Here is a 13,175-nt window from a genome sequence, read left to right as displayed (position 1 = left end):
GGTATTTTAGAGTAGCTCTTTGTTCCACCACCACATCAACAAAAACAACGGCAACCAAAACAATGATAATGAAAACACAGCCTAATTTATTGATTGCTTACTAGGTACAAGGTGCTATGCTAAGCACTATAAATACTGTATCTAATTTTTGTAACAACCTTGCCAGTCATCTTCCTTTTATGAAGAAATTGAGGTTTAAATGGTTAAGCAAAGCATTCAGATTTACTGTGGAGCTGGGGTTCAAACCAGTTCTTTTTTCCTACAAATATTGTATTTTTAATTACTATACTCTTTTGTCTCTCTGCTTATATTCATCCATGGACTATCCCTGATGACCTCTAGGACTTCTTCAAGAGATTGAAGCAAGGGTTGAGGTGAAATGTGGGGCAGTTAGAATATTGACATTATGATCATGTTACTTGTTCAGTTGTTTTTCTGGTTTCCTTTTATGTGGGGCTGATAGAGGGACTATTGATTTATATTAGAGTCTTAATGTATACAGAAAATTTTTGGTCTTGATTGAAGAATAAAATTATTCTATTTCATAGAATAACAGCTATAATCACAAAATAAAATAGGAATTAATTTGTTTTACATAATCCTATTCAGACTCTCCGTAGCATGTCCAAGTGTCATCCAGACATTTTGTAAAGCTTTCATTAGGTCTTTATGAACATTACACTCCATTGGTTCTCTTCCTCCCATTTTTTTAAAGATTTTATTTATTTATTTGACAGAGAGAGACAGCGAGAGAGGGAACACAAGCAGGGGGAGTGGGAGAGGGAGAAGCAGGCTTCCCACTGAATAGGGAGCCCGATGCGGGGCTCGATCCCAGGACCCTGGGATCATGACCGGAGCTGAAGGCAGACACTTAATGACTGAGCTACCCAGGCGCCCTCCTGCCTTTTTTTTTTTTTTTAATATTTTATTTATTTTTTTAAAGTAGGCTCCACACCCACCATGGGGCTTGAACTCATGACCTCACGATTAAGAGTCGCATGCTCTACCAACTGAGCCAGCCAGGCGCCTCTCTTCCTGCCTTCCTGATCACATTGTAACCTCTGGGCTCCCCTACCATCCTGTGTATATACCTGTCAAAGCTTTCTGTATCCTATTGAAATTAGTTATTCATATGTCAGTCTTCACATCTAGACAGTGAATTTTTTAAGAACAGAAATGGAGTCTCATCTCATTCTTCCTTATAATGCTAGTGCCTAACATGGTACCTAATAGGCCACAAGCACATGCTGGGTCCTGTTAAACTAAACTGCTAAGTGTGAAAACAAAGACTGGCTTTATTTATCTTTATTACTTTGGTGTAAAGAGTCTTCCTAAAGAGAGAAGGACGAGTCCTGCATTTCTGGCTTCCTTGTAGCCACTGCTCTCACATAATTTTAAAGTGGAGCTGTGACTGTCATTGTGGAGCTGAAAGACTCCACTGACTAACCACTTCGTATTGAATCACGTCCATATTTCTTAGCTGTCAGGTTTTCCAGGGTCCCTTTCCCAACTGAACTTCTATTCTTCATGTACACTGTGCACTCCTTAAACTGGGTGACTTACTATTCCCCTCTTTGTTATTTCTGTGCTTTTGCTGGTGGCGTGTCTTGTACATGCTTTCACCATGGAACCTGACCCATCCTCCAGATAGCTAAAATGCTCCAGGAAGCTCTGTCATCTCCCTGCCTGCTGCAGCCTTCACCAAAAGAAGTCAGCATCTCCCCATCTGAACTCTTACTAGCACTTGGACTGCAGGATAGCACTGCCCTACTAAGTGAGAAATTCCTCAAGAGCAAGGTTCTTGCCTTTGTTTTCTCTGCTGTTTTACATTAATTATTGCATCAAATATACATACATTGAATTAAATATAAAAATCAAATTTTGGTTTTTTAGCTTCAAGGAAACTGGTCAAAGGACGATGTTGTTAAAAATTCTTCCTCTACAGTGGTTTACATGGAAATTCTTAAATTCAGAAACTACGTAGGCTTAGACAGTGTATTTATTTCTAGAACTTCAGTTTAGGAAAGAATTTTTTTCCAGATTTATATTTATTTTTTAAAATATTTGTTTGAGAGAGAGAGAGCACGCACAAGCAGGAGGGGCAGAGGGAGAGAATCTCAAGCAGACTCTGTGCTGAGCATGGAGCCCGACGCAGGGCCTGGTCCCACCACCGAGATCACGACCTGAGCCAAAACCAAGAGTCGGGTGCTTAGCCGATTTAGGCACCCCCAGATATATGTGTATGTTTATATATGTATTTATGTATTTTTATTTCCTTTCTTTCTTTCTTTCTTTCTTTATTTATCTATCAGAGAGAGAGCACAAGCAGGAGGAGCAGAAGGCAGAGGGAGAGGGACAAGCAGGCTCCCTGCTGAGCAGGGAGCCCAATGTAGGGCTCGATCCCAGGACCCTGGGATCATGACCTGAGCCAAAGGCAGATGCTTAACCAGACTGAGCCACCCAGGCATCCAAGATTTATATTTACTTTAAATGTATTTACCATTCTTTGTATTGACTCTCCTCCTTTTCTAGGGCACTGTCTTTAACCTTGAATCAGAGGAGGAGGAATACCCTGGAATTGTTGCCGAAGATAGCAATGACATTTATATCCTGCCCAGTGACAACTCTGGACAAGTCAGTCCTCCAGAGTCTCCTACTGTGACTACTTCTTGGCAGTCAGAGAGCTTACCTGTTTCACTGTCAGCCAGTCAGAGTTGGCACACAGAAAGCCTCCCAGTGTCCCTAGGTCCTGAGTCCTGGCAGCAGATTGCAATGGATCCTGAAGAAGTCAAAAGCTTAGATAGCAACGGGGCTGGAGAGAAGAGCGAGAACAACTCTTCTAATTCTGACATTGTGCATGTGGAGAAAGAAGAAATTCCTGAAAACGTGGAAGAGGCTGCCGTGGCATCTGTCATCTTGCCAACCAAGGAGCTGCGGGAGGCGCTCCCGGAAGTACCAGCTCCCTTGCTTCCACATATCACTGCCGCTTCCTTGCTGGAGATGAGGGAGCCCGACACAGAAGGGATGACAGTGGAGACAGTCAGCCCTGCTCCGTCTTCGTTTGTGGAACTTGCTGAACAAGAGAACTTGCTGAAGACAAAAGCAGCAACGGTTGAATCTGTTGAACTGGAAAAGGAGGTGACCCCTGCACTGGAACCCACAGCAACACTGCTGAGTGAAGAGGAGATGCGTGTGAGGAGAGGGGGCCTTCGAGAAGGCCCCTCCCCTGCAGGAGAAGGGAAAGCCATCCCACTGTCTGAGGGCAAGTCTATACTGCTGTTTGGAGGGGCCGCCGCCATCGCCATGCTGGCAGTGGCAGTTGGGGTCGCACTGGCTCTGAGAAAGAAATAGCAGATTTTTCAGAAGAGAAAGAAAACAAAAAAGATGTCAGGCTTTAGCTGTACTGACTGAATTTGAACCACCAACAGCTGATTTGGACATTTGTGGAACACTCTGGGATAATGGGAGACTTCTACTCAACAAGGCAGTAAATTGATCCACATAGTAGGGCTTCGGGTAGAGAGCATTCACGTTTGTCTGATTTTAAGTTCCAAGGGCCTTGGCTCCTGCTAAATTCGGAATCTTATGCGTCAAGCACTCCCTCTAGAACAGGGTTTCTCAACCTTGGCATTAATGACATCATGATTAATTCTTCGTTGTAGGAGGCTGTCCTGTGCACTGTAGGATGTTTAGCAAGATCCCTGGCCTCTACCCATTAAATACAAGTAGCACCCTTCCCCCGGTTGTGACAATCAGAAATGTCTCCTGACATTGCCAAATGTCTTCCGGGGGCAAAATTGTTCCCGTGGAGAGCCACAGCTCCAGAGGGAAAGGGTTAATTTAGGAGAATCTGGGATAGAAATTCCCAGGCAAAAGGGCTTAGCTGTGGGCTCCTCAGCTACTGATTTGTTCCTGCCCCTGGAATTTCATCTTTCCTGGTGAACATGCTGTGTTTTGCAGCCATTCCTCTGTGGCTCCTCTTTTCTTCCCCACCTTCTCGGTCCTGTAGCGTGAGGGTGCTCTCCCCTATGTCTCAGCTGCCTCTCAGGTACTACACGGCTCCTCTTCACCCCCAGGTGCTTTATAAGGCCCCATGGGAGAGTGCTTGGTCCGCACCCGTTAAGTCCCTGATGCTTCCTCCAGCTCCACCTTGTAAAGATGTTGCCGTTAGTCATCTTAAAAAAAATAAATATAAAAGAGACCTAGGGTTCCCTGCCTGTGGATGCGAGTGCAAGTAACTGGCTAGAGAGCGGTATTTGTCTCATTTATAAGCAGGATGACTTAGATGGCCGAGTGTCTTCTGGCCCTTTTGTGTATGGCCACCCTTCTGAGCTTATGGTTACTTGCTGGCAGCATCTCTGTTGCTGGATGGTCACTGTCTATAATCTGGGCTGTGTGTTTTCCCTTTATCTGGCCTCAGTCTTCTTACTGGTCAACCAGCCTCTCTGCGGTCTCTTCCCATGTGATAAGGATTTTCATACTTGGGCTTACAGACCAATTAAATCATAACTCAATAAGAGTTATACAGAAAATCTCCCTAAATAACATTGAAATAAAAAGTAGGAAAAGAGAAGCTTGAATTTCTTGAGATTCTAATTTGGCTTTCAGAGTTCAAGAATAAGACTTCTTCTTCCCTGAACTCTTTACAGTCCAAATGCCAGAGTGATAAACCAAAATGATTCTAATCAGTATGTGCTAGTTGAGAATCAGCATAACTTTCTTTCATCTGGTTGATCCCATCCCTAACGGGGGTGGGACTGTGTCTTTTCATGCGTGAGGGTCAGTGTCACTATGCAGGACACATGTGCTTGATCCAGGTCATCTCAGATTTATCTTAGTAAATGTAACAAATTACTTTTTAGATCCTGAAATTTGTAATAAAATTACTTTACTATCCTGATCACCAAAACTTGATGTTTTAAATGTGCTTTCTTTTTTAAATTTATTTTTTTAAAATGAAATCTTCTCCCTAAAGCAATACTATTTAAAAGTTGGTCGAGGAAAGGTCTGAAGTGTGTTTGTCTGTTCAGCTTTATCATGCAGTGTGTCTTTATGTTCTGAGTTTTAGTGTCTTAGGGAGTGATATTTTTTAAGGGTTTTGGTGCACTTTGATTAGGATAGCTAGAAGTGAAGGGGGGAAATGGGATTAATGGGGATTAATGCAGTAAAGATTATTTTCCTCCTTGGACTCTGACAGTTGGCTCAGACATTGGGTTACTCTGTATTCTAATTGCTACTTTTGTGTTTGCATAGGGTAAGAGCAAACTGGTGAGTTATCTTGATTTTTTTTTTCTCTTTTATAATAAAATATTTTCCTTCCGATGTTCACACTTTTAAACTCCGGATCCTCAAATCCATTAGCTAAGACACATTTAAGTACTAAGAGAAGCCAGGTTCATTTTGGAGCTACTAAAAGGCCATCTGTGGCTTAGGATATTTGGGTCTGTGTTCTCCACAGAAGGAGCTGCCACGTGCGGTTTATCGTCCCATCTGTTGAACATTAACCCAAAGTGATCTGGCCCATTTTATCTTCCTGGGTAATGGTTAATATTCTTTTCCATTGGCTTTCTCTAGAGTGATTCGTTGTTAGTTCCGAGTAATAGGAACGTGTCAGTGTCCCCATTCCTTCTTTACTTCCTTATCCTCGGCCTCTGGCAGTGGAAGGGAGTACCCTAGTAAGGACTGCTTCTTACAGCAGCTACTTTTGCTATGAAAAAAAAAAAAAAGGTTATTTCTCAACCTCCCACCTCCCTCTTTTTTGGTGGCGCTGGTAGTAGGCCATTTCTTCTCCCCCTCCTAACTTCTGTTACATCTGAATCTAAAGTAAAAGGCAGATTCAGAATAAATCCAACTTGTTTATGGAGCTCAAGTGTGGAATTAAAAATACCACCATTTATCGTTCCTCATTCTTTGAACTATTCAGGAAAAGTTTGTGTAAGTCCTCTAGAATTCTTCTTAATTGCTTTAGTGAATGTAATGATTTCTGAAAACTTGTCAAAAAGCCAGTGAAGATTTCTTGAGAAAAATACCAGAATTAAAGAATGCTATTTTATCCTCTCTGTATTAAAATAATAATAATTCTGGGCCCAAAGAAGTCAGTCAGTATCTACAGTGTGCCTTAGGGGACTCTTGTGATCATCACTGTCCTCTAGAAAGCTTTCTAGAAACCAAAAAGCAACTGTTGGCCATCTGGTTCACGCACTGACTGCACAAAGGCCTCCTTGACACCTGCCCTCGCCTGCGTTTCTGTACCATCTCCTCTATCAAATGCAGCTGCTCCCTGGGTTTGTCCTGGGGGAATAAACAGTGAGCCCGGAGACGGGGTTTTTTGAACCACAGCTACCATTAATTTCTTGTGGAAATTAATGTCCACAGCCTTTGTGCTAATTCTAATAATAATACAAAAGTAATGCCTGATCCTTGCCTTTTTTCCCTAAAGGCATGACGTGGACAAGTGTCATACGCACAGAATTTTGAAATTATTTTAAGAGATGCTTTATAGAAATAAAAGGTACTCTAGATAAGATTTTTGTCCTTTCTTTTAATTCCTGAGGTCTTTTTACACACATTTATCTTTCAAAGAACTTGAGGTGGTGATCATGTTTCACAGAGAGCCTGTCAACTATTTGGTTGCTTTATAGAAACAGTTTCTGGCCTCTGAACCAATTTCCTCACAAGCATGACAGTAGTCCCTTTGTCTGCAGCTTCATTTCCTGTGGCTCAGTTACCCGCGGTGCGCCGTGGTCCAGGAGCAGATGGTCCTCTTTCTGATGGATCCTCAGAGGGTCGGTACTAGCCTAATGCCTCTCACAGTGCCTGGTCATTCACCTCCCTTCAGCTCATCGCATAGGCACCTTAGCATCTTCCATCATGACGAGGGTGAGTATCAGTACAAGAAGATACTCTGAGAGGGAGAGACCACATTCACATAACTCATTACGGTATATTATTATAATTGTTCTATTTTATTGTTGTTTTGATCTCTACCGTGCCTAATTTATAAATTAAACTTTACCACAGGGATGGACGTAGAGGAAAAGTCATATAGAGGGCTCGGTACTATCTGCAGTTTCAGTCATCCACTGGCGAGGATAAGGGGGCGCTACCCTATCTCATTTAAAGCCTCAGCAACACAGTACTAGAAGGTTTCTTTTCTGGAGGACTGAGATCTGCCATTAGTGATAACCTCGTCCTGTTACTCCATTCATCACTTAGGAGGTTCAACTGTGAGATGGGTTTGAGTTTAGGGTGCATATTTTTTTTTGTATTAGAATATCTTTTTCCTTAAAAAGTGTGGGTCATTTTAACAAATAATAGTTGAACATTTAGCTTGCTAGGGATTGTTCTAGAGCGCCCTTACATACCTTAGTCCATCTTCACAGTTGTAATTCATACTTGTATTCCTTATCCCCAGTTTACAGAGTGAAGAAACCTCAGAGTTTAATGACTTTTCAAAGGTCTTCTAGCGTGGGAGAGGCAAAGGCAAGGGTGATAATTTTTCTGACTCCAAGTCTAGTGCTTTTCTCAGTTTTTACCATTTTTGTGACCCTGCCAAGCAGGATTGGTAGGCTCCCTACAAATGGTTGTGCCAATCATACACTGCACTAGGGCGGCCAAGCTCACCCGACTAAAGGGAGATTTTTCTTGATTTGTACGATGGTTCCATATGGTCTAGTCCTAAGTACTGAGCATGTTCAAAGGTTATGTCCAGGGTTATTCCCAACTTCTGATTCTACCAGATGTTTTCCCCTTAAATACTGAATGAGGTGCCTTATGGATAAAGAATTAGCGGTTACTGCTGGTACAGATCTTTCATTAGCATTTTCAGCTAATGTGTCAGATAGTACGTCTTTCTGCTTGTAAACAAGGGTAAAGCAGTCTGACACGGGAATCTTCAAATGATTTGAAGGCAGCGCCTTGACACTTTCTCTCCCTTAGTCTGTTCATTATTTTCCTTTTCCCCTGCCCGTGCCATGAGTCGTGAAGTGGGGTACTTCTAGGCGTTGCTTGGCCTCTCAACACCCAAGAGGTCACTAACTCAAGACAGCTGGTCAGGCAGCACCACAGGCACATCTGGCTCAGAAGCTGACACCAGGTGACCTTCCAGTGAAAAATTTTCTGTTCTATTCCACAGCACACTGGGGAATGTAAAGTTAATAGTAGCCTTGGCTATAGAACACCCATTTCTTAAAATTTAGCCACTATTTCTTAGTTACCTCATATATACAGCTCCAGAGAGTGGAAACGGTCGGTCGTGTAACTAAAATATTAATACATCCCATCTTCCTTTATTTACACAAGACTAGCCTCTGCCTGGCTTGCCATGTTCCTGTGAATTAAAACCAGTAGTGTTCTCTACATGTTTATGTTTACACTGCAATAGTTCTAGCCAGGCAGCTGCTCCAATCGCTAGCTCAGGTTGGAAATGTTCTCAGGGATATTTGCAAGGCCTTGTAATAAGTTAAAAAGTAGCAGCTGGCTTAAGGTGATCCTTGCCCCCTTCTCACCTTCTTAGGGGAAATTTTATAGTAATGTTGCTCAGTGAGTGTTCTTTGCACCACTAGGAGAAATTGGCTAATCGGTGTATTATGAACAAAAGTTTTGACATAGTTTTACTAAGTTTGTTCCAGGAATAAAAGGAAGTTGAAGTACAATTTTTCCTATTACAGAGTCTGGAATAACTTGGTTCCTGGTTTCTAGCAAGACAATTGTATTATATAGATTGGTCCTTGGCCAGCACCAAAAGATAGAATATTTTTCCTAGACCTGTGTTTTTCCTGCTATCCTACCTAGTCTTCCATTTCTCTTTTCCTTCACATTAAAAGTGCCTCTTCCTACCTCGTTCCTTGACCGAGTTCAATTTATTATTGGTTCTAATGTTCTCATCTCCTCAAAATTACTGGAATTAAATGGTAATTTTGGTAATTAACATAAGCATTTCACTTAAATGCATGTACTTCCTTTTTCTGTATGAATTTCCATTAGCTCTCCTCACTAACAGCTCTGATTTGCTCATTTATGTGGGTTATTCTCGCTCCTCCTTTTCCCTCCTGGTAATCTGCCTTTCGTCCAGTCTACTCTTCATCAGGGAAAAGGAACAAAATTGAAATCTATGAATTGTGCTTTCTGTTAGAAGCAGTGTGTTGGGGAGAACACATTGGAAATTGAAATAAAGTGAGATCTGAAGATAATTGATGGACTCCTCTTTCTATTCATATGGTAACCTTATGCCCTTGACCTTGGAGGGATCATTTCAGATAATTTTGTGGTCTTCGTAAGTACACACTTGCTTTGCCCTCAGGTTCTGAAAACATGATCTAACATCCAAAGGACACTCCCTATTCAGGTTTCCAGTCAGCAATGAAATTGTTAGGAAATAAAAGCAGACTCTGGCGCTGTGACCCTTTAAAGCAGTCCTGAGCATCTCCGCAGTCTGTGCTGGATCCTGCATGGTGAGATCAGGAATGATTTAACCTTCTGAATAGACCACATAGTCCATCTGACTTTCAGATATGCCAAGCATCTCCTGGAGAAGAAAGCTGTTTCTCTTTAACCAAGGAATTTCCATCACTTAATTCAAATATTTAAAAAACCAGGATGAAAAACATTGAATTAAAAATTTTCGATCATATCCATGAGGATTATGTTCCCAGCGTAAAATCTACCAACTTCCAGGATATGCCTGAGTCATTGTGGCTGGGATGCGCCCAAGACTGGAACACTTGTTTTTGATACAGTGGACTGTTCATGATGCTGGCTTGGGAACAAGAGGTGATAATTTTGCTTTATGGCTGAGAAAGTCTAACTTGGCCTGAAAAAAAATGTACACCAAAATGTGTATATAAGCTGCATTAAAATGGTGGCCTACTGTTAAGCAAAACAATGGCAGGTGAAGGTGCTGTGAAAAGTTAAGTATTATGAGAATCTGGGATTGTTGTTTTAGAGCCCTTTTTTCTTCCATTAGAGTTGACTATTTGTATTTAAATTGTTCCTTTTGGAAGAAAGTCTCTCTCCCTAGTGAGAATCTGAACACTTTGATACATGTGTGGATGAGTATGTATGTGTGATTCGATTTGTGTCCACCGTACTATGAATCCTTCCAAAAAAAAGTTGTTCAAACATTCGTAACAGCATTACTGGAAGATTTCCAAATGGTGGTCTTCATACTGCACAGCTTTTAGTATCTAAAACATATTGCAGATAACCAGGTTGTGATCCAGCCCTAGTACGGTATGTATTTAATGCTGAACAACGCTTTTTTTTTTTTTTTTTTTAAGATTTTATTTATTTGAGAGAGAGTGAGAGAACAGAGGGAGAAGCAGACTCCCCACTGAGCAGGGAGCCCGATGCGGGGCTTGATCCCAAAGACCCTGGGGGATCATGACCTGAGCCGAAGGCAGACGTTTAACCGATTGAGCCGCCCAGGCATCCCTCATTTTTCCTTTCTGATTAAACTCTCAAGGAACAGAAAAGTGTTTTTGGTAACAAGAAAGTATCATATTCACAGTAACAACAGTATTACTGGTTAAGTGAAACAGTACCATGTGTGATGTGAACCCAGCATCTGCCATCATACTTTTAAACAGAATGCTAGGAAACACTTATTGCCGGGAACAAGAGACCAGTGTTGCACTGTTTTTTGTTTTTTAAGATTTTATTTATTTGACAGAGAGGGAGACAGCGAGAGAGGGAACACAAGCAGGGGGAGTGGGAGAGGGAGAAGCAGGCTTCCCGCTGAGCAGGGAGCCCGATGCGGGGCTCGATCCCAGGACCCTGGGATCATGACCTGAGCTGAAGGCAGATGCTTAACGACTGAGCCACCCAGGCGTCCCTGTTGCACTCTTTCTAAATGTAAGCTCTCCCTGGTTTATTCTGGCACTTCCCAAATGACTTATTTTGGTATTACTTGCATTCTGTGTCCCTAAGAAAGGGAACCACCTCAAGCGTTGAATTTTTAAAAATCTAACTTCTTTCATCTTTTATGCCTAGAAAGCCTGTTTTCTTTAGATGTAGCTTCTTGGGCAAGATCAGCTGAGGGATACGGGAGGAAAATGAATACGTAAGATTATTAACCTATTTCCCCACGGGATGTATGCAGTAGCCTCTGGTATTCCATCAGGCTAACATTTTTATTAAAGCTCTGACTTCTTGGAAAGAAAAAAATGCATGGAGTTACCTCATTTTGGAGACTGTGGTTGACTTGGGCCCTTAAATCCCACCACACCTTTTAATTGCCTGTGGTTCTCCCTGACTCAATAAAAGGACATCAAGTTGAAAAAAAAATCGCATGTTCTGAGGGCTGATTTTCCCATTGAGTAGAGAACTTTAGTCCAGAACCTCTTGTACTGTTTGGTTTTTATGTTCCCTATTTTGAAAGGAGTTTTTCATTTGTGAGGGTATGTGCATCCATCTCCAGTCCTTGCTCTCCTCAAACATGATCTTGCCTGCTGTAAGACCATGCCCCAAGGCTGCACTTTAATAAACAGTAAAGTTCGGGTTTTTTTAAACAAAAAAACATTGTTTTTTTCTTCTGCCTTACAATCTGTTCTTTAATTTTCAAGTGAAGTACAAAAGAAATAAGATAAGAGCCCAATGTATAGTAGATTTAGAAGATGGTATGAAATTCAAATATGTGCAAGTTGACATTTTCATTCAAGTATGTTAATGTAAAGATGTCTAAACAGATCACCGGCTTAGAACATCATCTTTACAATAGAAATAAATAGCTATGATCTCAGCCTATCTTTCCTACGAGCTTTGTTTAAATGCCATGGCTCCGGCTCAGCGGCAGGCAGCTGGACTGTCGTCACCGTATCAAGTTCTAACCAGTCGTGCCTTGGCAGAGGTGTCCACTCAGTCCATCTCCTACAGCGAGAAAAGAAAAATAGCCAGAATTAACCAGTCTAATTCACAAACCAGGATTCAGTTCTTAAGGACTCTGGTGCCACAATCGATAGAAGTGAAGCTGGTGTTTATGCAAAAAACACACTCTCTGGAGTCCTGTTATCCTTAGATCCCTGCATCCTCCTTCTTGCTACACGGGAGCAACCACAAAAACACAGGCTTTCCAGGTGCTGAGATCGGGATCTTCACATCTGTTGAGCCACTTATGGTGCCAAGAAGCACCTTAGTGGGTCTGAGGAATGAAGATTCTGTTTCATTCCCTCAGTACTTTTTTTTTTTTAGCTTTTGTTTATTTATTTGAGAGAGAGAGGATGAGTTGGGGGAGGGGCAGAGGGAGAAGCAGACTCCCTGTTGAGCAGAGCGCCTGACACGGGGCTCCATCCCAGGACCCCAAGAACATGACCTGAGCCGAAGGCAGATGCTTAACTGACTGAGCCACCCTGGCGCCCCTCATCCCTTCAGTATTTGGCAAGCTGTTAATAGAAATTGCTGCTGACATCTGCCCACTTATTCCCCCTTTAGATGGTTGTTGGTGAAAGCTGTCCAGGAACTTTCTCAGGCTTACCTTCTTCCAACAATTCAGCTTGGCTTAATATACTTGAGTCAAGATTTATATTCATTCTCCTGTTTTAAAATGCTGGCACGGGGCGCCTGGGTGGCTTAGTCCGTTAAGCATCCAACTCTTGATTTCAGCTCAAGTTATGATCTCAGGTCGTGAGATCAAGCCCTGCATCAGGCTCCGCACTGGGCATGGAGCCTGCTTAAGATTCTTCCTCTCCCTCTGCCCCTCCCCGCAACTTGAGTGTGTGCGCGTGCTCTCTCTCTCTCAAAAAAAAAAAAATTTTAAAAAAGTGCTGGCAAAAATGAAGACCGTGGCAGACAGAGAAAAAAGGCATTGAGACCTATCAGTAAATATTAACAGGGTTAGATGCCTGGGTAATGCCTCTGACACATAAAATCCCAAACATTCACTAATACTTTCAAATTTACAGATAAGATACATCAACTTAATTTCCAGTTAAAGTGAAACAACAGACTTTGAGGGCTATCTGGCTCTTCTTGGGCAGCATCATGAAGAACTGTTATTTTTAATATCTTGGACAGGTTTTATGGGGAAAATTTTAGATAGTTTTCCCCCCTTTTGACTATTTTGGTCTCTCTCCCCAACATCCTTTTTTGGTAAGTATGTTTTTAAATGTAAATTATGGGGCACCTGGTGGCTCAGTCAGTTAAGCCTCTGCCTTCAGCTCAGGTCAAAATCCCAGGGTCCT

General features: G+C 42.0%; 2 protein-coding genes across 6 annotated transcripts in view; one reads left to right on the top strand and one right to left on the bottom strand.

Annotated features, from left to right (window-relative positions):
• Nucleotides 1-9,191, top strand: part of BCL2L13 (BCL2 like 13) — an 89,161-nt gene extending 79,970 nt beyond the window's left edge. For 4 of the 5 annotated variants that reach the window (XM_078075400.1, XM_078075403.1, XM_078075402.1 and 1 more), the window contains one exon: nt 2,533-9,191. In XM_078075400.1, the coding sequence (XP_077931526.1) occupies nt 2,533-3,351 (819 nt within the window). In that variant the 3' untranslated portion in view covers nt 3,352-9,191. The remainder of the gene's footprint in view (nt 1-2,532) is intronic. The other variant, XM_078075405.1, reaches the window with a different exon arrangement.
• Nucleotides 9,192-10,635: 1,444 nt separating this feature from the next.
• BID (BH3 interacting domain death agonist) overlaps nt 10,636-13,175 on the bottom strand; it is a 41,305-nt gene continuing 38,765 nt past the window's right edge. The window contains exon 6 of the mRNA XM_036102503.2: nt 10,636-11,865. Coding sequence (XP_035958396.1) covers nt 11,854-11,865 — 12 coding nt within the window. The 3' untranslated portion in view covers nt 10,636-11,853. The remainder of the gene's footprint in view (nt 11,866-13,175) is intronic.

Source organism: Halichoerus grypus, chromosome 6 (assembly GCF_964656455.1).
Source record: "Halichoerus grypus chromosome 6, mHalGry1.hap1.1, whole genome shotgun sequence".
Taxonomy (NCBI): domain Eukaryota; kingdom Metazoa; phylum Chordata; class Mammalia; order Carnivora; family Phocidae; genus Halichoerus; species Halichoerus grypus.
The sequence above is the reverse complement of the archived record's forward strand: the minus strand, read 5'-3'. Positions and strand labels throughout refer to the sequence as shown.